A 23,309-nucleotide genomic window follows, 5' to 3' on the forward strand; every position below is an offset into this window, starting at 1 on the left:
CTATGTGAACTTTCTTGATAATTTTGGTCTATCCTTTTAAGCACAACAGCTATAATTTAACCATTTAAGATGAAATGAAGCCCACACGATGTTTTCTTTGTGTTCCTGAAGAAAAAACACCATGGTCAACCACTTTCAGGCCACAGGATATTAGAGTAAGAATCTAGGTGCTTATTGGATAAGAAAGGTTACTTGCACCTAAACAATGGCCCCAAAATGATATTTTGTTGTTTTTCCCAGTTATTAACAGTTGTTCTTTCTCTTCTCTTATAGTCGGACTATTATTTCTAAAATCACCTAGGGCTTGCTTTGAAATTGGCAAACAAGCTTGATGCCACTTAACAACAAAGGGACTATATCACAGGAACAAATTCCACCAAGTATTGTGAGTTCAGGGAGCTCTGGGGACTCCGGAACTGAAACCGGGGACTTGGCACAGCACGGTTGCGAGCCCGTTAGCCTGTTCAGCAGCTTTGTGCCAAGTAGAGAAAGGCTCCACTTCCTCCAGACACTTGACTGCCCTCTGCTGGAAAGCTGTCCTGATAAACACAAACCCACGGGGCTGAAGAGTGTGAACAGCACTCTTCACAACTGTGTGGTGCACAACTTACACAGTCCTTCTTGATGTCATCAGAATTCCTTTTCTCCATATTTTAGCTTCTCTCTCTCCATTTTACTCTTTCACATCTTACAAAATATGGCTCTACAACTCACGAGACAAGGTCACGTCCCCGCCCACCCCAAAGTAAAAAAGTCTGGGTAAGAACTCTGGCCGAACTTGAGTCACACTGCATCACGAAACCACCTGTGACCAGGGAAAAGGCACGCGTATCGGTCAGAACAGGCACGATTATGCTGTGCGCCAACCGAAGGCAATTCAGTGCCGATCAGGATCCGCATTTCGGGGTGCAGTGAAGGATTTACGCAGTGCAGACAGCTCAGCCCTGCTCGGTTGTGATACGGCATGCCCACGGACCAGCGCGGCTGCGGAGCAGCTCAGTGGTGTTCTGATGCAGCGACGAGTCGCGCGGCTGTGGAACCGCGGGGCAGGCGGGCGCCCGCGGCCCAGCCGCACGGCGCTTTCCGCTCGTCGCCGCTCAGCTCCGCCCGCGCAGGGCCGCCCCGCGCTGCAGCCCCCGCCGGGAAGACCGGCCCCGGAACGCGACTTCTACACGGAGACAGCCTGCGCCGGCCCTGGTGGGCCCGTTCCCCTGCGAATGCGGGCTCCAGATCCTCACGGTTTGATGCGTCCGAAAGCACTATCCTGATTGGCCAGTGGAGATGCTCTGATTGGCCAGTGGAGATGCTCTGATTGGCCAGTGGAGATGCTCTGATTGGCCAGTGGAGATGCTCTGATTGGCCAGTGGAGATGCTCTGATTGGCCAGTGGAGATGCTCTGATTGGTCAGTGGGGATGCTCTGATTGGTCAGTGGGGATGCTCTGATTGGTCAGTGGAGATGCTCTGATTGGCCAGTGGAGATGCTCTGATTGGCCAGTGGAGATGCTCATGAGGCGCTAACGGTGCAGCTGCGCCGGGAAGCCGCAGGGCTGTTGGTGGGAGGAGGATTCCGGGAGCCCCGGGGCGGGTGGCTCGGGTGGAGTACCCAGCGCCGGCAGTTCAGTGCCAACAGCAGGCAGTTTTGTGCAGGCTGCTCCCTGAACCGCCGCTTGCCTGAGAGGTACACGTGTTTAGCAGCAGCTGCTAGGCTCTGGTTTTTTGGGGGGCTTTAATTTTTCTAAATTTTTGAGCCCAGTTAGCCACCAGGAGCCCTTCTTGGTAGGTATTTTCTTTCTCAGGGTTGACATGTGCAACAAGCCATCTGAAACTTCAGCAGCTTAAAAAACAAAGGTTTATTTCTTGCTCACACTGAATGCCCACTCCAGTTTGACTGGGGCCTCTACTCACCTTGCACTTTCAGGGATCCAGACTAACAAATGCTATGGGCCAAAATGTGCTCCTACTATTCACTTGCTGGCAAAGGGGAGGGCACATGGAGAGTCACCCACTGACTTGGAAAGCTTCCACCTGGGAGATGCACAAGCCACTGAACTCACAGTTCATGAAACACGTCTGTGACCACATCTGACTTCAGGGGGGCAGATAAGTGCAGCCCTGTCCTGGTGACTGGGGGCTGGGCTGGGGTGGGCAGGGGACTGGGACGGTTACAGCCTGGAACTGATGGATAGGAGTGGAACGGTGAGGCAGCTCTGGGCACTGAGGCTGCTCTGGGCACAAGTGGAAGAGAGGAGGGTGCCAGCTGCCCCAAACAACTGTCCAGGTCAGTAGCCAAGAGTCAGTCAGCCTAGGGTGGGAGGGCCATGTGTGAGCCAGACAGCACACAGCAGCCCCAGGAGTCTCTGGACACTGCAGTCCGAAGGAGCCCTGAGGGATCCATAGGGACCAGAACTCCATGGAAGAAACACACATATTCCAGCCCCGGGGAAAATGCATGAGGGGCCGGCCTGGACTCCACAGAGATAAGTTAGGTGCAGAGCCGTGTATCTGTTTCACTTTCTGGTTCTTGGGTGGCTGTGGGTGGGCAGAGGTGCCAGGTGAGTAAGATGATTTAGAGTTTTAGACCCCATTTTACAGAGCCTATCGGTACTTGGATCGGTTGAGGAATTTTCTCAAATCGTGGAGCTAATTGGGAAACCTGCATTTCCTAAGCACCTACCACACGCTAAGCTTGTGTTCACTTCTCAGGCGCTCCTGTCTCTGTCATAGGAGCAAAGCAGCACAGAGCCCAGCCCCCAGGCTCAGCCTCCCCGGCACCCTCAGGAGTCCGGGCCTCTGGGGCAGGGGAGCCGAAGGGAAGGAGCAGTGGGTGGGCCTCTAACAGGATGACGGTTCCAGCGTGTGATCAGGAACTTGGAGGAACAACACGGATGTCTGCAGGACTGCGTTCCAGGCACATTCCTGAGCTCTGAAAGGAGAAATAAAAACGTTCCCTTGTCTGTGAGCTAGAGAGACAGCAATATTGTGGGGTAACCAGGACCAGATGGACTTTGGGAATTTTCAAAGCCCTTTTAGAGTATTAGACAAAACAGCCTCCCAGCCACACACTGTAACTTTGTCTGGCTGCCTGGGTATCGGTTACTGAGGCGACCGGCTGGCTACACACACTGACTGGAGGGTCCCAGAAGGGAGTGGACCTCTGGCTGGGACCTTGGCCTCTTCCCCGGCCCCAGCAGGAGGCCCCCTTGCTTGCGACACCTTCCCCAGAGTTCCAGGGAATCAGAGAGTCAAAAGGGGCTGGGAGGTCCCAGAGGCTGCCCGGTGTGCAGACCCTGCTTAGGGGAAGGTGACTCGGCTCCCTTCCTGTGCCCCATCCTCACGTGCGAACACGGCGGTGCTGCCCCCGAGGCTTTGCTGCTGGTCGCCAGATGAGCGTCCGCCTCGCTCCCGCTCCCAGTAGCCGAGCACTTGCCTGTGCCAGCGCGTCTCACGTGGGAAAGGCTGAGGCCCAGGGCAGTGATTTGTCTCACCCAAGGCCTCACAGCAAATCCAAGCTCTAACCATTTCACAACACTGCCTTCCCAATGGTCCCAGCTCCCAGCGGGAGCAAGGCCCCTGTCTGTCTAGGTCTGTTTCCCTGTCTGTGCACCAAGAGACTGGACAGTGAGCCATGAGTATCCTTCCCGCACTCACCCTCTGGACCCTAGTTCTGTCCTCAGATGACTCAGGGACCACATGGCAGCCCCACCTCCGTGGCGCACAGTCATCTAGACAAGGAAGCAGCGAGCCTCGGGGGGATGCCGCCTGCCCAGGGTCACTCCTGAGGCCAGTGACAAAGGCATGTTTGAACCCAGGATGGCCAAGGCCAAAGCCTGGTCCAGAGACCCCGCCGCAGGCATCATGGCCCCCACTGGCCATCGGCCGTGCCTTCACCCCAACGGCAGCAAGGAAGCAGAGCCCCACTGTGCCCTCAGCCTGAGCCTGCTGGACGAGCTCTGTGGCCTCCGAGCCTTGTTTCTCAGGCTGTGAAAGGAGGCTCCGGAGGCTGAAGAGGGTGAAGGAAAGGTGGACGCATGCAGGGCGGAGCGATGCGCTGCCACCAGGGCAGTGTGCCACGGCCCCACCGCAACAGGAAGGCTGCAGCGAGGCCGGGCTTGTGGGGTCAGTGTGTTCCCTTAACAGCCCTCCCTAGGTCTTACTTTCCCCACCTACAAATAGACAGTGGTGACCAGCTGGCCCCCGAGGACAGCCTTCCCTCTCCACCTCTGTGAGCCCCGTCAATGGCAGTGCTAGGCTGGCCTTCTGCGCCATCGGTGTGACAAGCAGGTGGGACTGGTGGTCCCGGGGGCCCTCGGCTCTGACTGTTCATATGCCGGTCCATAAAGCACGTCTCAGCTGCCTGCTCTTTTCTTTTCAAAATTCACTTTATATTTGCAAAATTCAAGCTGCGAGTTGGACAGCCCTGTAGAAGCCCAGTGCATCTTCCAGGGGCAGTCTCAACGACAGGACGTGGAGGGTGTCTCTCTCTGCAGGCCACTCACCCATTTGCCACAGCCACACTTCCCTCCACCTGGCGCTGCCACCACCGCCGAGGGATGGAGGATGGCTGCCTTTTGCCTCTGGTCCTGTCTCCTCTAGACACTGGGTGCTGACACCTGCCACACCCAGGATTGCTGGGAAAGGTGTGCACCAGGGAGGGGCTGAGAGGTCCAGGTGGGACATGAAACCAAAAACTCTGCAAGTGCTCATTTCAGACCTTTGCCAGAGGGTCTGGTTGTGGGGAAGAGGTGCTGGTTTTGGAGTCGGGCGGATCTGGATCTATCCCTGACCTTGCTATTGCCTGTGTGACCTTGGGCAAGTCACTCACCCTCTCTGAGTCTGTCTCCTCTCCTGTAAAGGTGATGATGACGATGGTGACTTGTGTTGAGTGCCTGACACCCTTTAAGCACGTTGAACTCACTTCATGATTTTCTTACGGGAACCCGTGAGGTAGCTGCCACATCCCCGTTTTACAGATAAGCAAACTGAGGCACAGAGAGGTAGCCACCCAGCTCATGAGGGGTGGGGGTAAGACACAAAGCCAGGCTGGCATGGGGGAGCCCATGTCACCCACTGCACCCACAGCCTCACAAAAATCACAGGACAGTGCTGCTCCCAGGGTGGCCCTGGGCCTGGGACAATGTTCCCCAGTCGGTATTGTCTGAGCTAAGGGAAACCAACTCAGGCCCTAGAGTTCCTGGCCCTAAACCCCAAGCATTTGGCCAAGGAGCCAGGAAATGTCATAAAAGTGTCCCTTAGATCTCCCCAGGAGTCCTCTCGCTGGCTTGCTGGGCTGGGAGGGGTCATACAAGCTGTTTGCGCCCAAGGCAGCAGGTGGGGAACCTTCATTCTCACCTCTTCTGCCCACCAGGGCTCTTAGCCTATCCTCAGGCATGGTCTTCATGGGGCAGGGTGGGGGGGCTGCTGTTTCCAATACTTACCAAGAACCCCTCAACTGGTCCCAAGTGGAGCGCAAGTTGAGATTCCAGGAGAAGCCCTGTCCCCAGGCCCACCAGCCAGGCCCGCACCAGGGTGTGTGGAAAGGAGGGGGAGGGGCTGCTTTCACACAGCACCTACTCCGGGCCAGACTCTGAGCTGCCACCAGTGTACCCCACACATCCCTGGACCCCCAAGCTCAGATCTCCGACTCACCAGGATGGCTGAGGAACCAGCTCTAAGACTCATGTGCCCGAGGCTCCCCGCTCAGGCTGGAGCGGTGCGGGGTTCGGCGCCAGGGTCTGCTGAAGCCCCAGTGCAGAGCTCAGCCTCCCACATCCAATGCTCCCCCTCAGGCAGGGCCTCTGGCAGACGCCCCACCCCAGCAGGCACCACGTCTGACCCGTGCTCCCCGGCCTGTCCCGCTCTCCCCCTGGGCTGCGGCACTGGGCACCAACCAGGGCTGCCATGCTGGCGCTCAGCGCCTCCCAGCGCTGGTGTTCCCCGCAGGCGAGGAAACGGCTCCTGGGTTCTGGGGTGAGGCCTTGCTACGGTTCTGCTCCTCCACTGCCAAGCTGTGGGCTTTGGCGTGTAACTAACCCCTTATGACTCAGTGTCCGCATCTGTGGAACAGACAGAAATGCTGTAGCTCTTACCTTGAACTGCTGTGAGGCTCGGCGGGAAAGGCCGCTGAACCTGGAGCCGCCGGCGGCAGCCTGCGACCCCGCCCGCCACCCCGGCCGCCTTCACCCGATGTCCTTCACGTGCTGCCTGTGCTGAACATCGAGGGTCCACCCTGTTCCCCACCCCAGGGGTGCCACCAGCCCCGGGGATGGCCCGGTCCCTCTGCCAGGCCGAGGGCAGGGTCCTGCTCCCCACCTGGGAGACCCACCTGCCCCACCCAGACCATCTCCACAAGTGCTCCAACCGAAGCCCAGAGCTAGAAGACCCTCACCCACACACGTGTGCCCTGCTGCCCCCAGCCTCACCCACACACGTGCAGCCCTGCTGCCCCCAGCCTCACCCACACACGTGCAGCCCTGCTGCCCCCAGCCTCACCCACACACGTGCAGCCCTGCTGCCCCCAGCCTCACCCACACACGTGCAGCCCTGCTGCCCCCAGCCTCACCCACACACGTGTGCCCTGCTGCCCCCAGCCTCACCCACACACGTGCAGCCCTGCTGCCCCCAGCCTCACCCACACACGTGCAGCCCTGCTGCCCCCAGCCTCACCCACACACGTGTGCCCTGCTGCCCCCAGCCTCACCCACACACGTGTGCCCTGCTGGAGCACCTGCTGCCCCTGCACATGCTTTCCTGCTGGGGCACCCTGCTCCCCCACACCCCCCCGCGCGCACACCCCCCCCCCAGCCCGCCGCAGCACCTGCCCCCCCCGCTGCCCTGCTGGAGCACCCCCTGCTCCCCACCCTCACACCCCCCCAGCCCGCCGCAGCACCTGCCCCCCCCCCCGCTGCCCTGCTGGAGCACCCCCTGCTCCCCACCCTCACACCCCCCCAGCCCGCCGCAGCACCTGCCCCCCCCCCCCGCTGCCCTGCTGGAGCACCCCCTGCTCCCCACCCTCACACCCCCCCAGCCCGCCGCAGCACCTGCCCCCCCCGCTGCCCTGCTGGAGCACCCCCTGCTCCCCACCCTCACACCCCCCCAGCCCGCCGCAGCACCTGCCCCCCCCGCTGCCCTGCTGGAGCACCCCCTGCTCCCCACCCTCACACCCCCCCAGCCTGCCGCAGCACCTGCCCCCCCCGCTGCCCTGCTGGAGCACCCCCTGCTCCCCACCCTCACACCCCCCCAGCCCGCCGCAGCACCTGCCCCCCCCCCGCTGCCCTGCTGGAGCACCCCCTGCTCCCCACCCTCACACCCCCCCAGCCCGCCGCAGCACCTGCCCCCCCCGCTGCCCTGCTGGAGCACCCCCTGCTCCCCACCCTCACACCCCCCAGCCCGCCGCAGCACCTGCCCCCCCCCCCGCTGCCCTGCTGGAGCACCCCCTGCTCCCCACCCTCACACCCCCCCAGCCCGCCGCAGCACCTGCCCCCCCCGCTGCCCTGCTGGAGCACCCCCTGCTCCCCACCCTCACACCCCCCCAGCCCGCCGCAGCACCTGCCCCCCCCCCCGCTGCCCTGCTGGAGCACCCCCTGCTCCCCACCCTCACACCCCCCCAGCCCGCCGCAGCACCTGCCCCCCCCGCTGCCCTGCTGGAGCACCCCCTGCTCCCCACCCTCACACCCCCTGCTCCCCACCCTCACACCCCCCCAGCCTGCTGCCTCCCACGCTGCAGAGCCACCATCACAGCCCGGCCGCACCTGCCTTCCCACCCCACTTCCCCAGACCCTGGACCCTCCTGTCTGGAGAGCCATGACCCCTGCCCGCAGCTCCAGCTCCACCCCGCCTAAATTTGAGGCAGCTGATACATACTCTGGACTCCAGCAGAACTAGGTTCAGATCTGGCTCTACGACTCACTAGATGTGTGGTTTGCGTCACAGGGCTCTGAGTCTCAGCTGTCTCATCTATGAAATGGAAACAATGACCTACTTCATAGGATTTAGAATCAAGTACTATCATTTCTTGGGCAGCTGTCCCATCTCAGGCCTCGTGCTACGGGCATTTAAAATGTTTATTTCCTTGAATTCATAGGAGGGAGGGATTCTTCATCTCAAGAACACACAGTGACGAGGGCCAGTCAAGAAGAGCCTTTATGGTTCTCTACACACAGCTCTACAGTGAGGAGCGGCATCGCAGCCTTCCCCAGGTGTCACAGGACCACTGGAGAAGGGAAGTTAGGGACCTCAAGTCAGACACCGAGACACCAACGACGAAGGCGGGGAGGAGGGTCCAAGGGTGTGGTTAATGCTCAGGTCTTGTCCAGGAGGTCAGCATTTCTGAGTTTGTGATCCTGGAACTTTTACCACCCCCTCACCCCCTCCAGAGAGGGAGTGGGAGGGAGAAAGTGGGAGGTTGCAAGAGCAGCCCCATAGGGAAATGCACAGTCCCATGAGTGGAGCTGCTCTGGGATTCAGAGGCGTCTCCGGCCCCACCTCTGTCCACTGAGAACACACCCAGGCATGGAGGAGTGGACTCTCCCCCAGCCCAGCTTCCCGGGGACCTAGGTGTCCCCTTCCTACTAGAGCTGAGGACAAGGTGAGGGCCCACTCAGGACCCTGGACAGTGTGATCAGGGCCCAGGGAGATTTGGGTGAAGCCAGTGGAGGCTGTAGCCCCACCCAGGGCCCTGCCCCAGCCCCATCCCTTACAAACTATAGGCCTGGACGGAGACCCTTTGCCCTCCCTCCAGAAACCCGGGCCTGGCTCACCAGTGACTGGTCCCTCCCTGGGGCCTCAGTGCCTGCAGTGCCTGGCTTGGCCACCAGCCCTGAGACTTCTTGCCCCAGCCTCCTCCTCTGCCCTCCCCACTGAGGTCAGCAGCCCCGTGACGCCACCAGTGCCAAGGCGCTGAGCCAAGTGTTCTTCCCCACTGCCCCTCCCTGAACAGGAGGGACCCATGGAAGCAGAGATGGGGCTCCTCAGGTCTCCTCTTCACACATCACTGAGGGGCTCTGAGAGAGCAGGTCCAGCCCTTGCATTACTGAGGGAATGAATGCTAGATGGGAAAACCTACCTGCACCCCCTTCCCTGCCACTGCTCACATTGAAAACCAAGGCTCCTGCCTGCTGGCCAGGAACTCAGCCCTCACCCCTAGGCCTGGCTTCAGTAGCCGGCTCTCAGTCCCACCCACATTGTTGCCCCCAGCTCTTCAGGCCCTGCCTGAGACAAGAACGGAAGCACATCGAATGACTTAAGAGGTGGGAGGCCCAACCATTGCAGAGATGGAAGTTTGCTTGGTCTGACATTTTTGGAAACGGGAGACCCTGACCCCTGGGGGCCCTACCTGCAGCCCCCAGAGCCTCACCTGCCTTCCCCTCTCCTTGGGTGAGCTGCCTGCTTCCACAGGGCCCAGTCAGACCTGTGACCCCATGTGCTGTCTTCCTGGGAATGCCTTCTGTTCCTACCAAATAGGGGCCTGGAGACCCTCCAACACCCAGTGGGGAGACTGGAGGAGCTGCGTGCCAGGCCCCTAAGGTGGGCCTGGGCAGGGACAAACCCCAGGCCCCTCAGGGCCCCTGGCAGCTGTCCCCCACCTCATGTGGTTAGAAAAGGAGAAGCACTGCGGAGTGGGCAGGATGGGATGCAGGCAGGAAGCCGTCGGAAGGGCAGTGCGGTTAGGGCAGCTCCTGGGCTAGCAGAGGCGTGTCTGAGCTCTGCCCTGAGATGCTGGGTGACTCTGGCCCGATGAGCCCCAGGCCATACAAATTAAGGATGGAGTCAGCGATGATTCGGGCTGTGCGCTTCTGGTAGCCGCCTGAGGTCACCATGAGGATGGGCACCTGGCAGGCCCGGGCCACCCGGAACACCAGCTCATCCCGCTTCACGATGCCCTGTGGAGGTTGGGAAGGCTAGCTCAGGTAGGCCTCGATCCTTGTGGCATCGGGGTTCTGCTGCAGGTCTAGCCTTGCATGGCCTGCTGCTGTTTCCACCCCCCCTCCCTGATATCAGAAGTACCAATGTGGCCACCTCTGTGTCCCCCTGCAGCTCAGTCTGCAGAGCAGACCCTCCCCTGCCCCAGGTCAGGATGTACCTGTGGGCTGATGGACAGTCCCCCGAGGCGGTCCCCCTCAAGGATGTCTGTGCCGGCATTGTACACCACCACATCGGCAGGATGCTCCTGAAGGGCTTTCTTGAGGTTCCTCTCCACCTTATCCAGGTATTCGTCATCCTCCGTGCCCCACTCCAGCTCCACCTTCCGCCTGATGGCCTCTGAGAGGAACACACGGATACCCCCATGTGCAGAGACGGGAAATTGAGGCTCAAGAGGGCAAAGATTGCTTGGGTCCCTGTCAGTGCCCAAGGCAGGACTAGAAAATAGTCTGACTCCAGGACTGCTCAGCCTCTCATTTCACTCAAAACAGAGCAAAAAAGAGCACCAAGAGCTACAAAAAGGGACCCAAAGGAGAGAAGGGGACCTGCAGATAAAACACAGGGACACCCAGACGCGGGACACCATGCTGTGCCCTTATGTTCAAATCCAGCACACTCAAGATTCAGTTCGGAAACTGGCCCCTTGGGCACACCAGCAGCCGAGTGCCCACAGCAGACTCACTGCCCTCCCAGCATAAAGGTCCCTACCCACAGTGGGCAGGTGCCCACGCTTTCATAGCTCACCCGAACACCACTGCCTTTAGACTGGTAGCTGAACCTGCCTGCATGTTTTACCGACTATTACATTTGAACTGCTTTCTGCTATCCTATTCATCTTATTTTCCCTCATTTCCTTTGGTCATTCCCTGTGCTCTACCAGGCAGATGAATACCCAGGAGTCCATTTCTAGCCTTCTGAGGTCCCCCAATGTAAGGACCCACCCAGATGTGTATCAGACAGAGAATGCAATCTTGGGCGGGTCATGTGATTTCCTTGGGTCTGCTTCCTCATCTGTCCAATGGGAACAACTCCCACTTTGCAAGGCCCAGCACACAGGAAATACTCAGGAGAGAGAGCCCCATCCAAGCAAGAGCGAGTCAGGACCCAGGGGTGGCGGGCAGCTTACGCTTGGCAAAGCGGTCCCCAGGGTAGATGTGGCGGTTGTAGACGTCCATGATGTACACACGCTGGTCGTCCATGAAGTCCCGCTCATGCCCATTGCCCTGCAGGGAGAATATGGGAGCCACTTGCAGGCAGGTGCCCTTGGAAAAGCCAGGACCCACCACCCCCTGGGCCTGGGCAGTGTGGTTTCTCCCTGCAGCAGAGGGTCTCATGGCTTAGGTGACAAAGCTGGGATTCAACCTCAAAATCTGGCCCCATGACCTTCCAGCATGACCTTGAGCGAGCTCCAGCCCTGTTTCTTCTCTAGGAAACAAGGCAGGAATCCTGGCCCCTACCCTCTCAAGGCTGTGGCAGAATTGGCTCGGATCAGGGATGTGAAACATGAACTGTAAAGGGCTGTACTCGTGTGGTTAAGGAGCTCAGTGCCCCGTGACCGAAGCAGGGCGGGACCATCACAAGTCACAGCAGCAGAGGCGGGGGAGGGGCCTTCAAGAGCCCACCGGATGCCCCGCTGTATCTCGGACCAGAGGAGCCAGATCTGAGTTGCCAGTAGTCCTGATGCTTTACCCTGCAGTGGCTGAGCAGCCCTGAACCCGGTGAGCATGTTCCCGAGGAGCAGGTCCACAGTGCCCCTGGGCACCGCGCACTGGCTGGGGGGCCACCGAGGGGCTTAGACACAAGAACTGCACTGCCAGACAGGGGCTCTTCGCCCCGTTAGGGAGGCAGTCAGGAGAAGGGAGGGAGGACACTCAGGTTTCACAGGCGCACTGAAGAGGACCAGCCACCCTGGCGGGGCCAAGGGGCAGAGGGAGGAAGGCAGACCCTGGGCCTCCAGCCTGCAGTCTCCACAGAGAGGATGGCAGCAGGAGAGGCTGAGCAGGATGAAGGGGGCAGAGGTCTGCCTTGGGGCTCAGGAATGCTCCCAGGAGCGTGTCCCACAGAACAGGCTGCATGACAGATGCTGATGGGAGTACACACAGGGGGGCTGAGAGGGGGCCCATGGGACCCCAGCCCCACAGGGCACTTACCTGATGGGCATCGAGATCAACAATGGTGGCCCTGGAGATGCCCTCCACTCGCTCAAACAGAAACTGCCCATGGGAGGAGAGGGGAGATGTGAGGTCCCACACAGGCCAGACATAGCCCCTTGGGGACTCAGCTGGTGAGGGGCCACGGCAGGAGGCCATACATGCTTGTGGACTGTCAGGACCGGCAAAGACATCATATGCCCAGGAGAGCTGTGCAGCTCTAGAGAAGCACGTGTGTATGGTCAGGGAAGCCTGCCTGGAGGCAGGGGCCTGGGCTGGGCCCTGAAGGGCCAGAAGTCAGGAGGTGAGCAGGGGAGTGAGGCTGGCCCAGGGAACCTAGGGAAATGTGTGGTGGCTGGAACTTCATTCTACAATCTTCGCCTTCGTACAAGGTCGTATCCTCATGCCTGCTCCTCTAGGAAGCCCTCCTCCCCTCCCTCCACCCTCCAAGGCCTCTCTGAATGGCAGGGTCTGTGGCCCTGCCCCCACCCCACCATTAGTCTGTGTTCCTGACGCCCAGCCCAAGGCCAGGCGCAGAGTGGTCGGGGAGCTCAGGGGTCTGACCAACACAGAGGCCAAGGCCAGCTCTGTGCCTCTGACTGTGTGACCTCACCTCTCTGGGCCTCAGTTTCCCCATCTGTAATGTGAGGATTCACTGAGGTGAGCCACGGAGAACAAGGACTGGCACAAGCTTGAGCCTGCAGTAAATGCCATCAGTATATTGTGACCCTTATTTCCATCTCCCTTGCCCTTCCTACACTGTTAATATACATGCTGCCCCCCAGGCCCCTGCCATTGTTGAAGGCAACACAGAGGAGAGGGGCAGATCTGGGTTTGAGCCAAGCCCGGCTGAGCGATGCGGGGACCTTCCTCCCCCGAGCCTCGCTTCCCTTCTCTATCCTGTGGGGTGAGAACACAAAGCTGGGAGTGGCAAGGGGATCCAGGGAGGGCTCTTGGAGCTGAGCCCCACATGCTCTCCTGCACACCTTGATGGCGAGCGTGATGTCCGCATAGGCGCAGAAGCCCCCGCCCCGGTCGCTGGAGCAGTGATGGAAGCCGCCACCTGTGGAAGGCAGCCATGGAGAGGTCAGGCTCAAGAGCTAGACCCCCTCCTGCCCCCACCCTCCCACGTGCCCTCCCTGTCAGCTCCCAGGAAGAGCAGCCATCACAGCCACCCGTGCTATACAAAGAGACCTCTTCGGGTATCCCAGCAGGTCAGCTCCCAGTGCCCACGCATCCCCTTAGGGGTCGGGAGCTCATCCTTCCCAACACAGTAAGTCTCCATAGAGCTGGGCCTGCCCACATGTGAGTCCTCCTGCCAGAAAAGGGTGGTGGGGCTATGGGGGCAGATTTACCTCAGGAACACCCAGATTCTGCTGGATGGTAGAAGGCAGGGCGCCCTCTGCTGGTCATGCCTGCCCATGGCAATGGCAAGGGCCCTGGAGACTGGGTCCTCACCCGAGACACAGCCTCAGAGCCTCGGTGCCCATAGTGCACATTCCCCTGCAACCCCTACAAGAACCTGAGCTGCAGGGCTTCTGAAGTTGAGCCCAATAACTGCCTCACCTGGCAGTGTGAGGCCAGGCCCCACAGACACAGGGACTTGCCTCTTCCACCACCCAAGAGGCTGTCATTGGATCATAATGATGCGAAAACAGACAACAGTGAACTGCTAACCAAGCACTGAGCTCGCTGAAGCCTCTCTACAGCCCTAGCAGGCAGCATTATTATCACCATCTCCATTTTACAGATTAAAGACCTGAGGCTCAGAGAGGGTCAGCAACTTGTCCTGGGTCACACAGCTAGCTAATGGCAGAACCAAGATTCAAACCAAGGCTAGATCAGGACCCAGGCTCTTAACCTCTATCAGGCCATGATATCTTCCATGGGGGAAGGGCCTTCCTGAGTCCTCTTGGGAACCCTGTAGAAACACATGGCATGTGTCACTCATTCATTTGTTTAGCAGAGTCTCACAACATCGTGGTTGCCAGATGATGGGCACCTGGCCACACCAGGATGGAAAAGAGCCAGCCCTTGGTCTTGCAGTGCTCACAGTCCAGGAGGGGGTGGGGGGAGGCAGTTATGGGGCTCTGAGCAAGCCACGAGGCCTCTCTCGATGTCCATGTTCTCATCAATGTCATCGAACTGAACAGTAACACCCAGCTCAGATAAGAGGCTGGACAGAACAGGGCTTCACAACCCGGGACGTGCTGAGCCTTTCTGAGGGACAAGGCAGGGTTGAGGAAGACATGGGTGAGCCCTCCCATGAGCCAGTCTTGTCAGGGAGTCCAAGGGACTGGGGAATGCTGGCCTTCAAGGCCCCTGAGGATGAAGTGATATTGATCCTGGGCCTGGCTACCCATGTGACATGACCTGCAGGCTGTCCTGGGCCTCAAGAGGTTGATGGAGTCTTTGGGGGGAGCCTCTAAAACTCTGCAGGTTCCAGCCCCATGCAGAGCTGTCCAGGGGATGGCACAGGCTTCCTGGGAGAGCGTGAGCTTCCCACTACTGGAAGTATGCAAAGGCAGGGCTGGGGAGCAATCTGGAGAACTCTTTTAGACAAGGATTCCATGCCAGATGGAGACACTGGATGGTCGCTCCCAGGCACCAGAACCTCTGAACTCTCAGCTGCCTCCTCCAGGTTCCTCCTGGCCCTCCCAGCCCCCAGGCCCTGACAGGCCAGCTCCCCCAGGCAGGACACTCACCCACATTGATGGCCCAGCCTCGTTCCACTGCCAGTTTCCCCGCCTGGGAGACAAGCACAGGGTGAAGAGCACAGGCAGCCCTCTCCTTCACTCACTCATTCACTCATTCATCCCATAAACACTATTTCTAGCCAGCTTTGAAGTGGGGATGAGCTATAGGAGGCACCCATCCCCTAGCCAACTCAGTCCCAGAAGCAAGTACCAGGTTGGGTGGCATATAGGATGTGCAGTGCAATGTTGTGAGGAAACTGGAATAAATAAAAGTTAAGTACTTATGATCACACATAAGCTGACAATGACTTTACTGTGGCTTTCTAAGGGAAAGAGACAAGTTTTTGCTCATAGAAACACAGTAGACTGAATACTGAAGCCACAGGAAACCAATGTTTTGGGGGTGGGTAGTAATTATGTAATAAACTAAAAAAAGATACAAATTTGCAAGCTAAAAAGAAAACGATAGGGATCAATAGGCATTTACCAGGTCTGAATCAGGTATCGTACACAGATATCTGAAGTGTTTCTCTACCTCCAATCAACTCGGCAGACTCTGGCTAATTTTAAAGAAAACTACACACAGGACATGAAACCTACGTGGGGGAGTGTTCCTCATCCCACCCCTGATGGGGATGAGGGGCGTGCCACCCATCATTAAAGTCATGGGGGTCTGGTTCTTAAACTTGAGTACACTGGAGTGATCGTTTTAGGACATACCTCTGGGGGATGGGGTAGATCTTACATACCAGCAAATACGGTAACTCAGTGGACATTCCTGGGAAAGGAACAAGCCTAATGTCCTGGATGGGCAAGGCTTTGAGGGAGTCACTGCTGCTGGGCCTTGAGGAACACTTAGGATTTTGTCCAACTACTAAGTGGGAGGAGGGCATTCCAGATGGAGAGCGCAGGGTGGGCGGAGGCCCAGAGGTGGGAAGGAACCAGGTGTGGGGGTCCCCAGCCCAGCCCTGTGTCCCACCTGCCTCCCCACCTACCATTATGGTTCCTCCTGTTTGGGTCCGAAGGGGCTTCAGCACCTTCCTCTGCACAAGGAAGTTGGGGAGAAAGATGACAGGGGGGATTTCTGTGATGGTAGCGACAGCAAAGGACCACTGTGGAAAGAGACATAGGCCATTGGCCTCCCACTGCCATGCCCAGAGCTCAGAGGCAGTAGCTGGGAAATTAGGTTTCCTCTAGTGCCAGTTTCAAAGTGCCCTGGGTGAACTCTGGGCCAGGTGCAGTTACTTTGGTAAGAAACAAGTCCCCACCACCGCCAGGCTGGCCCCCACCAGGCTCTGCTCAGTAACGCCTTACACAGCACCTTTTCTTAAAGCTCCGCCAGCCACATTCCTCAGCGCTCCAAAGCCCTCGGCTGCCCTCCTGTGTCCAAAACAAGAGCTGAGGAGGACAACAGCTTACAGACGCACAGACCCAGAGCTGGCCCAGCCCTCCCACTGTACAGAAGGGGACACTGCGGGCCCCAGCAGGGAGGAGCTTTCTTTCCAAGGTCACACAGTGTGTCACGGACAGAGCCAGGTCTGGGAACCCAGGGGCCCTGCTCCCCAGCACAGTATGTATGGCTCTTTCATCCACTGGGAACTGGACCTTTCAAAAGTAGAGTCCTGCCTCCTCTCTGGCTGCTGAGGCAGGAGGACTGGGCCACCTAAAAGGCAATTGCACTAAGATCAGGACACAGCTTTTTCTGGGCCCTCCAGCGCCCTGGGCAAACATCCATGCCTCCAGACCCTGTGCTTGGCTGAGAATGCACCTAGGCCCATGCTCCCTGCTCCCACTGACCAGGCAGAGACTCGGAGGGGACCAGGGTGCTTTGTAAATGTTTATTAAGGGCCTGCCTGGTGCCAGGCCCCGAGGTGGAGGCTGGTTCTGTCCTCGTGTCAGGATGCTTGCAGCCTAGTGGAAGTACTTATATGCAGTGTGACAAGCTTTGGGATGAAGAAAAGGGTCTGGTGGGGGCGGGGGGCAGACAGGCCTTCTGGAGGTGGTGACATGAAAGCAGAGACTAAAGGTGAACAAGAGTCACTAAGCTGCAGGGTCCAGGTAAAAAAATTACTGCTGGCAGAGGAGAAGCGAGTCCATGTTCAGCGCAAGTTGAGTACAACTGGACACGGAGGGCTGGTCTGCGGCAGAGGCTCTCAGGCCTGTCAGAGCAGTGGGGCCTCAGACTGTGCTCCCCACGCTGCTGTGGTTGTAGCAGGAGGACCAGTTAGGGGAATGAGAATAGCAGCCCCAGGGAGGAGTGAGAGACCATGAGGGTCTGGGGCAGGTGAGATGGGGACGGTCAACAGAAGGCATGGGGGGACAGATGGACAGAGGTTCAGGATGCAGGTCAGAACTCCAGGGCTCTGACATGAAGGGCAGAGTCCAGGTTGGAGCCCACTGGGGCAAAAAGGGCTGTCCTGAGACCAGAGGGGTGATGGGGAGTGTGTGTGGGGGGGGCGGGGGGCAGAGGTACTCAGGAGGCCAGACACAGAGGTTTCAGGAAGGAGCGAGCAAAGTGAGGCAATAAGACTGCCAAGGCCTCCAGTGAGAGAGAACTGGGAAGCGTGGCCTCAGTGATCACCAACCAGGAGAGATCTAGAGATTCAGGTCTGGAGAGGCCTGCAGAAAAAGCATGTGCCTGGAAAGAGCCAGGAAGGGGTGGGGAGGGGGTGGCACCCACGAGAGGCCGGGGCAGGAGGGCAGGACAAGACCCAAGTCAGCCCCCAAAGGGGCCACTGTGGCTCAGGCCACTGGCCAAGGGGAGACATTCTGTCCGGTTGCCCACACTGCTACTGAGCACCTGTACAGTCACCCGCCCAGGTGTACACGGCTGGTAACAGCTGAAGGCTGGGGAAGCTCGCTCTGCTCCCTCACTCCAGCGAAGGCACCTGAGAGCAGTGCCCACAGGACCTGCATTACTTGTCCGCAAGGAGAGCTGGAATTGTATTTTAACCAATAGGACCGAGGCTCTCCCTGTCCAATTGGATCTACACACCTATATCCATCAGTATTTTCTCCCACCAATCAGCTCAGCTCAACTTTAATCAATCAGGACAGTGCCTTTTGGACCAAACTGAGGATCTGGAGTCCTCATATAGGTATGGGGGAGAATGGACTGACCAGAAGCAGGGATGTATCTGTATGAAATTGGCTCCCCTCTGGCTCCTGAGCGCACTTTCCCTTCCACCAGACTGAAGACGTGTCAGGGCTGGGCTGAAGCAGACTACCCCAGGGCAGAGCAGAGCTGAGGGCTGCCTCGCCCCAGGGCCCACTCACAGCCATGCTGTATCACAACTGGGCTGTTTGCACTGAATAAAATTTCTTTCTTCACCACACCCAAACTGGGGATTCCTGCAGGCGTAACAGTATGCACATATGCACGTGTGGTGGGGGACAGACCCAGAAAGAACAGGGTGGCCAGCTCCACCTGTTCATCACACCAATCCCACTGCCCAACACAGGCCTGGCAAATGGAAGGCCTGGAAGCACTGCTTTCTGTGAATAAATGAGTACACAGATGACCTGCTGAAGAAACACGTTATGTGACTGTCCCTCCCTCAGCAAGCCAGCAGAGGGCAGAGGCTGAAAGGGGATGAAGCCATACCCCAGCCTCCTGAGGGGTGCGCTCTGGACACAAAACCATGAGATAGCATTTCTCTAGGAGTATTCCACAGCAACAGGCTAGCACAACGGCACCCCATCAGTGAGTTTGGGAAGTCCTCCTATGTGCCCACCTCCTGGAGCTCACAGCCCATGCTGCGTGTTAAAGGCACTGAGAAGTCCTGCTACAGAATCCCCTCTAACTTTGCCTCACCCTGTTTCTCAAACTTCCTGACCACAAAGCTCCGCCTGCCCACTCGGCCTTTCATATAACCCACACTGTACTGATCTTCACATGCTGCAGTCGTGTGGGACAGCCCGGGGACCTCTGAGCTAGAGACTGCATTTTACATGGGCCAAACGTCCAGGCACAGCACACATGGGATCCAGCCAAGGGGACCAGCTCCCACAGGAGAAGGCGCCCATCTGTCAGTGTTTCTCGACTTCTGGCCATGGAAGACAGGGCTGGGCACGCAGCCTTCTCAGCCAGCTATGTCCCGTGAGAGGCGGTGGTGTAGCCTACTGATGTTCTAGATCTGGACTGCCCAATCCAGTAGCTGCCAGCCACACATGGCTACTTGCGTATAATTTTAAGTTAATTAAAAACATTTTTAATTTTTTTAAATTAAAATTTGTTCTTCAGTTACACTAGCCGCATTTTAAGTGCTTAGTAGCCACATGTGGCTATGACAACTGGATTGGACAGAGCCTTTATAGAACATTCTCATCGCTGCAGAAAGTTCTGTGGGATATAGATACTCTAGAAAAAAGCATCAGTGGCCAGGGTGAAAAATAAGTGGAGGGAGTGGGGCAGACTGGGGGGTGGGGGGTAGATGCTCCAATGCCAGGAACATATACTCTATCTGGGAGGTGCAGCAGGCTGTGGTGGGACCGCCCAGGTCTGCTAGCAGGGCAGGCCCTCTGACAGCCTGGCCCCAGGCAAGGGCATGGAGGGACAGGCTGATGGGAGCAGGACAGGGACAGAGTTCCTAAGTCTTCCTCAGAGCCAAGCTGGTCTAACTGGGCTCTGCCACCACAACATGACCTGGGCATGGCCCTCTATGTACTGGGCCTCTGTCCAACGCAGAAGCCCCTCTCAGATAGGGCCTGGAGGGAGGACTCGGAGCCACTGCAGAGGCCTGTTTGCACCTCCCAACCTAGAGCCCCCAACCTGGCCCTCGCCACCCCTGCCTTTGCTTCATCTTTCTACACAGCACTGGACTCTACCTGACAATAACAATACCTCTGTTGTTATCTGTCTCTCCCAGAAGGATGTCAACTCTAGGAGGGCAGGCACACACTTGTTCCCTGCTGTACAGGCAATGCTGAGAATGATGCCTGGCACACAGTAGGTGCTTGTTGCACATGCTGTCAATGCTCCCCCAGATCCCTACCTACACCCTCTCTCAAGGAGGCCACCTCACCTGTCCCATCCCAGGAGAGCCTGTAAGAGCCTGGACTGCTGCTCCTAAGAGCGCGCACTGCACAAGCAACCCCCCTGGGATCAGGCTGAGGCCACACTTCTGGTGAACCCATGTGTGTGCCCAGCTTCTTCCCCTGCCTCCTCTGCCTCCCGCCCTCTCACAGGCCTCACCTGAGACCTCACCCGGGGGTGAATTTCTGCTGTAGGTCTGCTCCTAGGGCTATGCTTCACCAAGTGTGTTTCCCGGACCAGCAGCATCAAGGGCACCTGAGGGCTTGTTAGACATGCACATTCTCAGGCCCCACCCCAGACCTCCCCAGTCAGAAACTTGGGGAGTGGGGCCCAGCAATCTGTGTTGTGACAAGCCCTCCGGAGGATCTGAGGCTTAAGCAAACTTGAGAACCACTACTCTAGGGAACTTGACCTCGGGTGGTGCTGAACAAATGAATGAATGAGCTACAGTGAATCTATGAGGTTTACCCCAGCCTGATGCCCACAGCCCACCAAAGGGCATGGCCTGTAAGCTTGCCCATCCCAGCGCCTGGTGAGATGTCAGGGCCTCCGTGCCCTAACAGCCTCTTGGGAATCCCACAGCTCTGCAAGACACTGCTCTCCAGCTGCCCGATTTCCTCAGGCAGACCCCCACCCTCAGGGGTCCAAACCAACAACTGCTCTCAGGGAAAACATCGGCTGGAAACTCACTGGAACCCCTACTATTTGGTTTGGGTCAGGACTTTCCAGCAGTGGAAGTGGGAGCAAATGGGGGAAAAATCCCACACAATCATTTCAGATGGTGAAAAAAAAAGGCTTTAAGGAAATCCAACACCCTTTCATAAAATCAATCAACAAATTAGGAATAGAAGGGAACTCCCTCAACATGACAAAGGGCATTTGTCTCACACACACACACACACACACACACACTCCTACTGCTGGCATCATACTCAACAGTAAAAGACTGAAAACCTCCCACCTAAGATCAGGAACAAGACAAAGATGACTGCTTTTGGCACTTTTACCACTTCTATTCAACTGGATTTAGCCAGAGCAACTAGAAAATAAACACAAAATGCCTGTAAATTGGAAAGGAAGGAGTAGAGCTCCTCTCCACTTACAGATGGCATGATGTTCTATATAGGAGACCCTAAAGAATAAATACACTGCCCGGCCGGGCGTGGCTCAGCGGTTGAGCATCGACCTAGGATCCAGGCGATCGGGGTTCGATTCCCGGTCAGGGCACAGGCCCGGGTTGCGGGCTAGGCAGCGGATCAAGACTCTCTCATCACTGATGTTTCTCTCCCTCTCTCCCCCTCCTTTCCTCTCTCTGAAATCAATAAAAGATATATAAAAAAGAAAGAAAATGGATCTTTCTACAAAAAAAAAATTAAAATAAAGGATATATGACTTAAAAAAAAGAAAAAAGAATAAATACACACACACACACATCCAATTAAACCTAAGAAATAAATTCAGCCAAGTGCAGGACATAAGATCAGCACACAAAATCAGTTGTATTTCTATACATCAACAACAAAATCCAAAAAGGAAATTAAGAAAGCAATTCCATTTACATTAACATCAAAAATTAAAATACTTGGAAATAAATTTAACCAAGAAGATACAAGACTTATACATGGAAAATTACAAAACATTGTTGATGAAAAAACTTATAGAACATCTAAATAAATGGAAAAAATCCCATGTTCACAGGTTGACCTAATACTGGAAAGATGGCAATACTCTCCAAATTCATCTGAAGACTCAACACCATCCCTATCAAAATTTCAATGGCCCTTTTTGCAGAAACAGAGAAGCTGATCCTGTAATTTGTATGGAATCTCAAGGGACCCTGAAGAGCCAAAATGATCTTGAAAAAGAACAAAGTCAGAGGGCTCACAATTCCCAATTTCAAAACTTACTACAAAGCTTCGGTAATCAAACAGTGTGGTACTGGCATAGGATGGACATACAGATCAATTTAATAGAACTGAGAGTCCAAAAATAAATCCATACGTCTACAGCCAATTGATATCAACAAGAGTGCTAAAACCAGTCAACAGAGAAGGAACAATCTCTTTAACAAGTGGTGCTGGGAGAGCTGGACATGCACATGCAGAAGAGAGAAGCTGGATGCTTACCTCACACCTACATACAAAAATTAACTCAAAATGGACCAAAGGCCTAAGAGAAGCTAAAACTATAAACTCTTAGAAGAAAACACAGTTTGGGTAAAATCTTCATGACCTTGGGATTGGCAATGCAATCTTAGATACCGAGAGCACAACCCAAAAAAGAAAAAAATAGATAAATTGAACTTTAGCAAAAGTTAAAAATTTTGTGCATCAAAGGACATTATCAAAAGAGTGAAAAAACAACCTACGGAATGGGCAAAAACATTATTTGCAAATCACATAATATCCAGAACATATAAAGAACTACAACTCAACAACAAAGACACATATCCGAATTTTCAAAATGGACTTGAATAGGCATTTCTTCAAAGGAGATATATAAACAGCTAAAAAGCACACAAAGAGGTGCTTAATGTTATTAACCACTATGGAAATGCAAATTATAAGCAAAATAAGATACTACTTCACACCCACTAAACTAGCCACAAAAACAAAAACAATCCAGAAAATAAGTGTTGGGGAGGCTACAGATAAGTTGGACCCCTTGGCAGTCGTTAGAAATGTAAAATGGACCCTGGCTGAGGAGCACAGTCGGTGAGCACTGTCCTGACACACCAAGGTTATAGGTTTGATCTCCAGTCAGGATACAACAAATTCACGTTTTTTTCTCTCTTTCTCTCTCCCCCCACTTTCTCTCTAAAATCAATAAATTAAAAAAACAAAAAAATGTAAAATGTGCAGCTGCTGTGGGAATCATTTTGGTGATTCCTCAAAAAGTTAAAGAGAATTACCATGTAACTCAGCAACTCCACTCCTAGGTATACAACCAAAATAATTGGAAACAGGTCCTCAAACGGGTACTTGCGCTTAAATGTTCATAGCAACACTGCACAAACGACAAAGCTGGAAGCGGCTCAAATGCCCATCAGCTGATAAACAGATAAACACCGTGTGGTGCACTCGCAACGGACACTGTCCAGCCGTGACGAGCAGCGAGGTGCTGACATGCTACAAGGTAAGTGATTCTTGAAACACTGCTCAGCGAAAGAAGCCAAGCCCAGAGGTATTCATGCAAAACATCCAGAAAGGTGGTGGGGCCCCAGCACGGGGAGGGAGGAATGGGAGCCACTGCTTGGTGCACACAGGCCATCTTTTGGGGGCGATGAACATGTTCTGGAACTAGATAGTGGTGATGGCTGCACCACATTGTAAATGTACTAAATGCCACTAAATTTTAACTTTAAAATGGCTAATGATTAATTTTGTCATGTGAATTCTACAATAAAAAAAAAGGAGAGAGGGGTCCCCTCAGGGGAGAAAAGTAAGAGAGACTCAGAGACCCTGGGGGTCCCATTTCCTCAGAGCCTCTCCTGGAATCTGCCTCCAGTG

The 23,309-nt window shown here is 56.0% G+C and overlaps 1 protein-coding gene across 5 annotated transcripts in view; it reads right to left on the bottom strand.

Annotated features, from left to right (window-relative positions):
- Window positions 1–656: 656 nt before the first annotated feature.
- HDAC11 (histone deacetylase 11) overlaps window positions 657–23,309 on the bottom strand; it is a 30,257-nt gene continuing 7,604 nt past the window's right edge. Inside the window, exons 4-13 of one of the 5 annotated variants that reach the window (XR_013998953.1) lie at window positions 15,761–15,877; window positions 14,775–14,817; window positions 13,056–13,132; window positions 12,070–12,132; window positions 11,046–11,142; window positions 10,080–10,258; window positions 9,354–9,879; window positions 7,862–7,954; window positions 5,890–6,054; window positions 657–2,924 (exon numbers count right to left, since the gene is read on the bottom strand). Coding sequence is in view for 4 of the 5 variants with exons in the window: in XM_081139278.1 (XP_080995404.1) it covers window positions 9,664–9,879; window positions 10,080–10,258; window positions 11,046–11,142; window positions 12,070–12,132; window positions 13,056–13,132; window positions 14,775–14,817; window positions 15,761–15,877 (792 nt within the window). In the remaining variant the exon portion in view is untranslated. Of the gene's footprint in view, window positions 2,925–5,889; window positions 6,055–7,861; window positions 7,955–8,127; window positions 9,880–10,079; window positions 10,259–11,045; window positions 11,143–12,069; window positions 12,290–13,055; window positions 13,133–14,774; window positions 14,818–15,760; window positions 15,878–23,309 lie in introns of those variants that run through there. The other 4 variants (XM_081139281.1, XM_081139278.1, XM_081139280.1 and 1 more) reach the window with 4 other exon arrangements.

Source organism: Miniopterus schreibersii (assembly GCF_964146895.1).
Source record: "Miniopterus schreibersii genome assembly, chromosome: 5".
Lineage (NCBI taxonomy): Eukaryota > Metazoa > Chordata > Mammalia > Chiroptera > Miniopteridae > Miniopterus > Miniopterus schreibersii.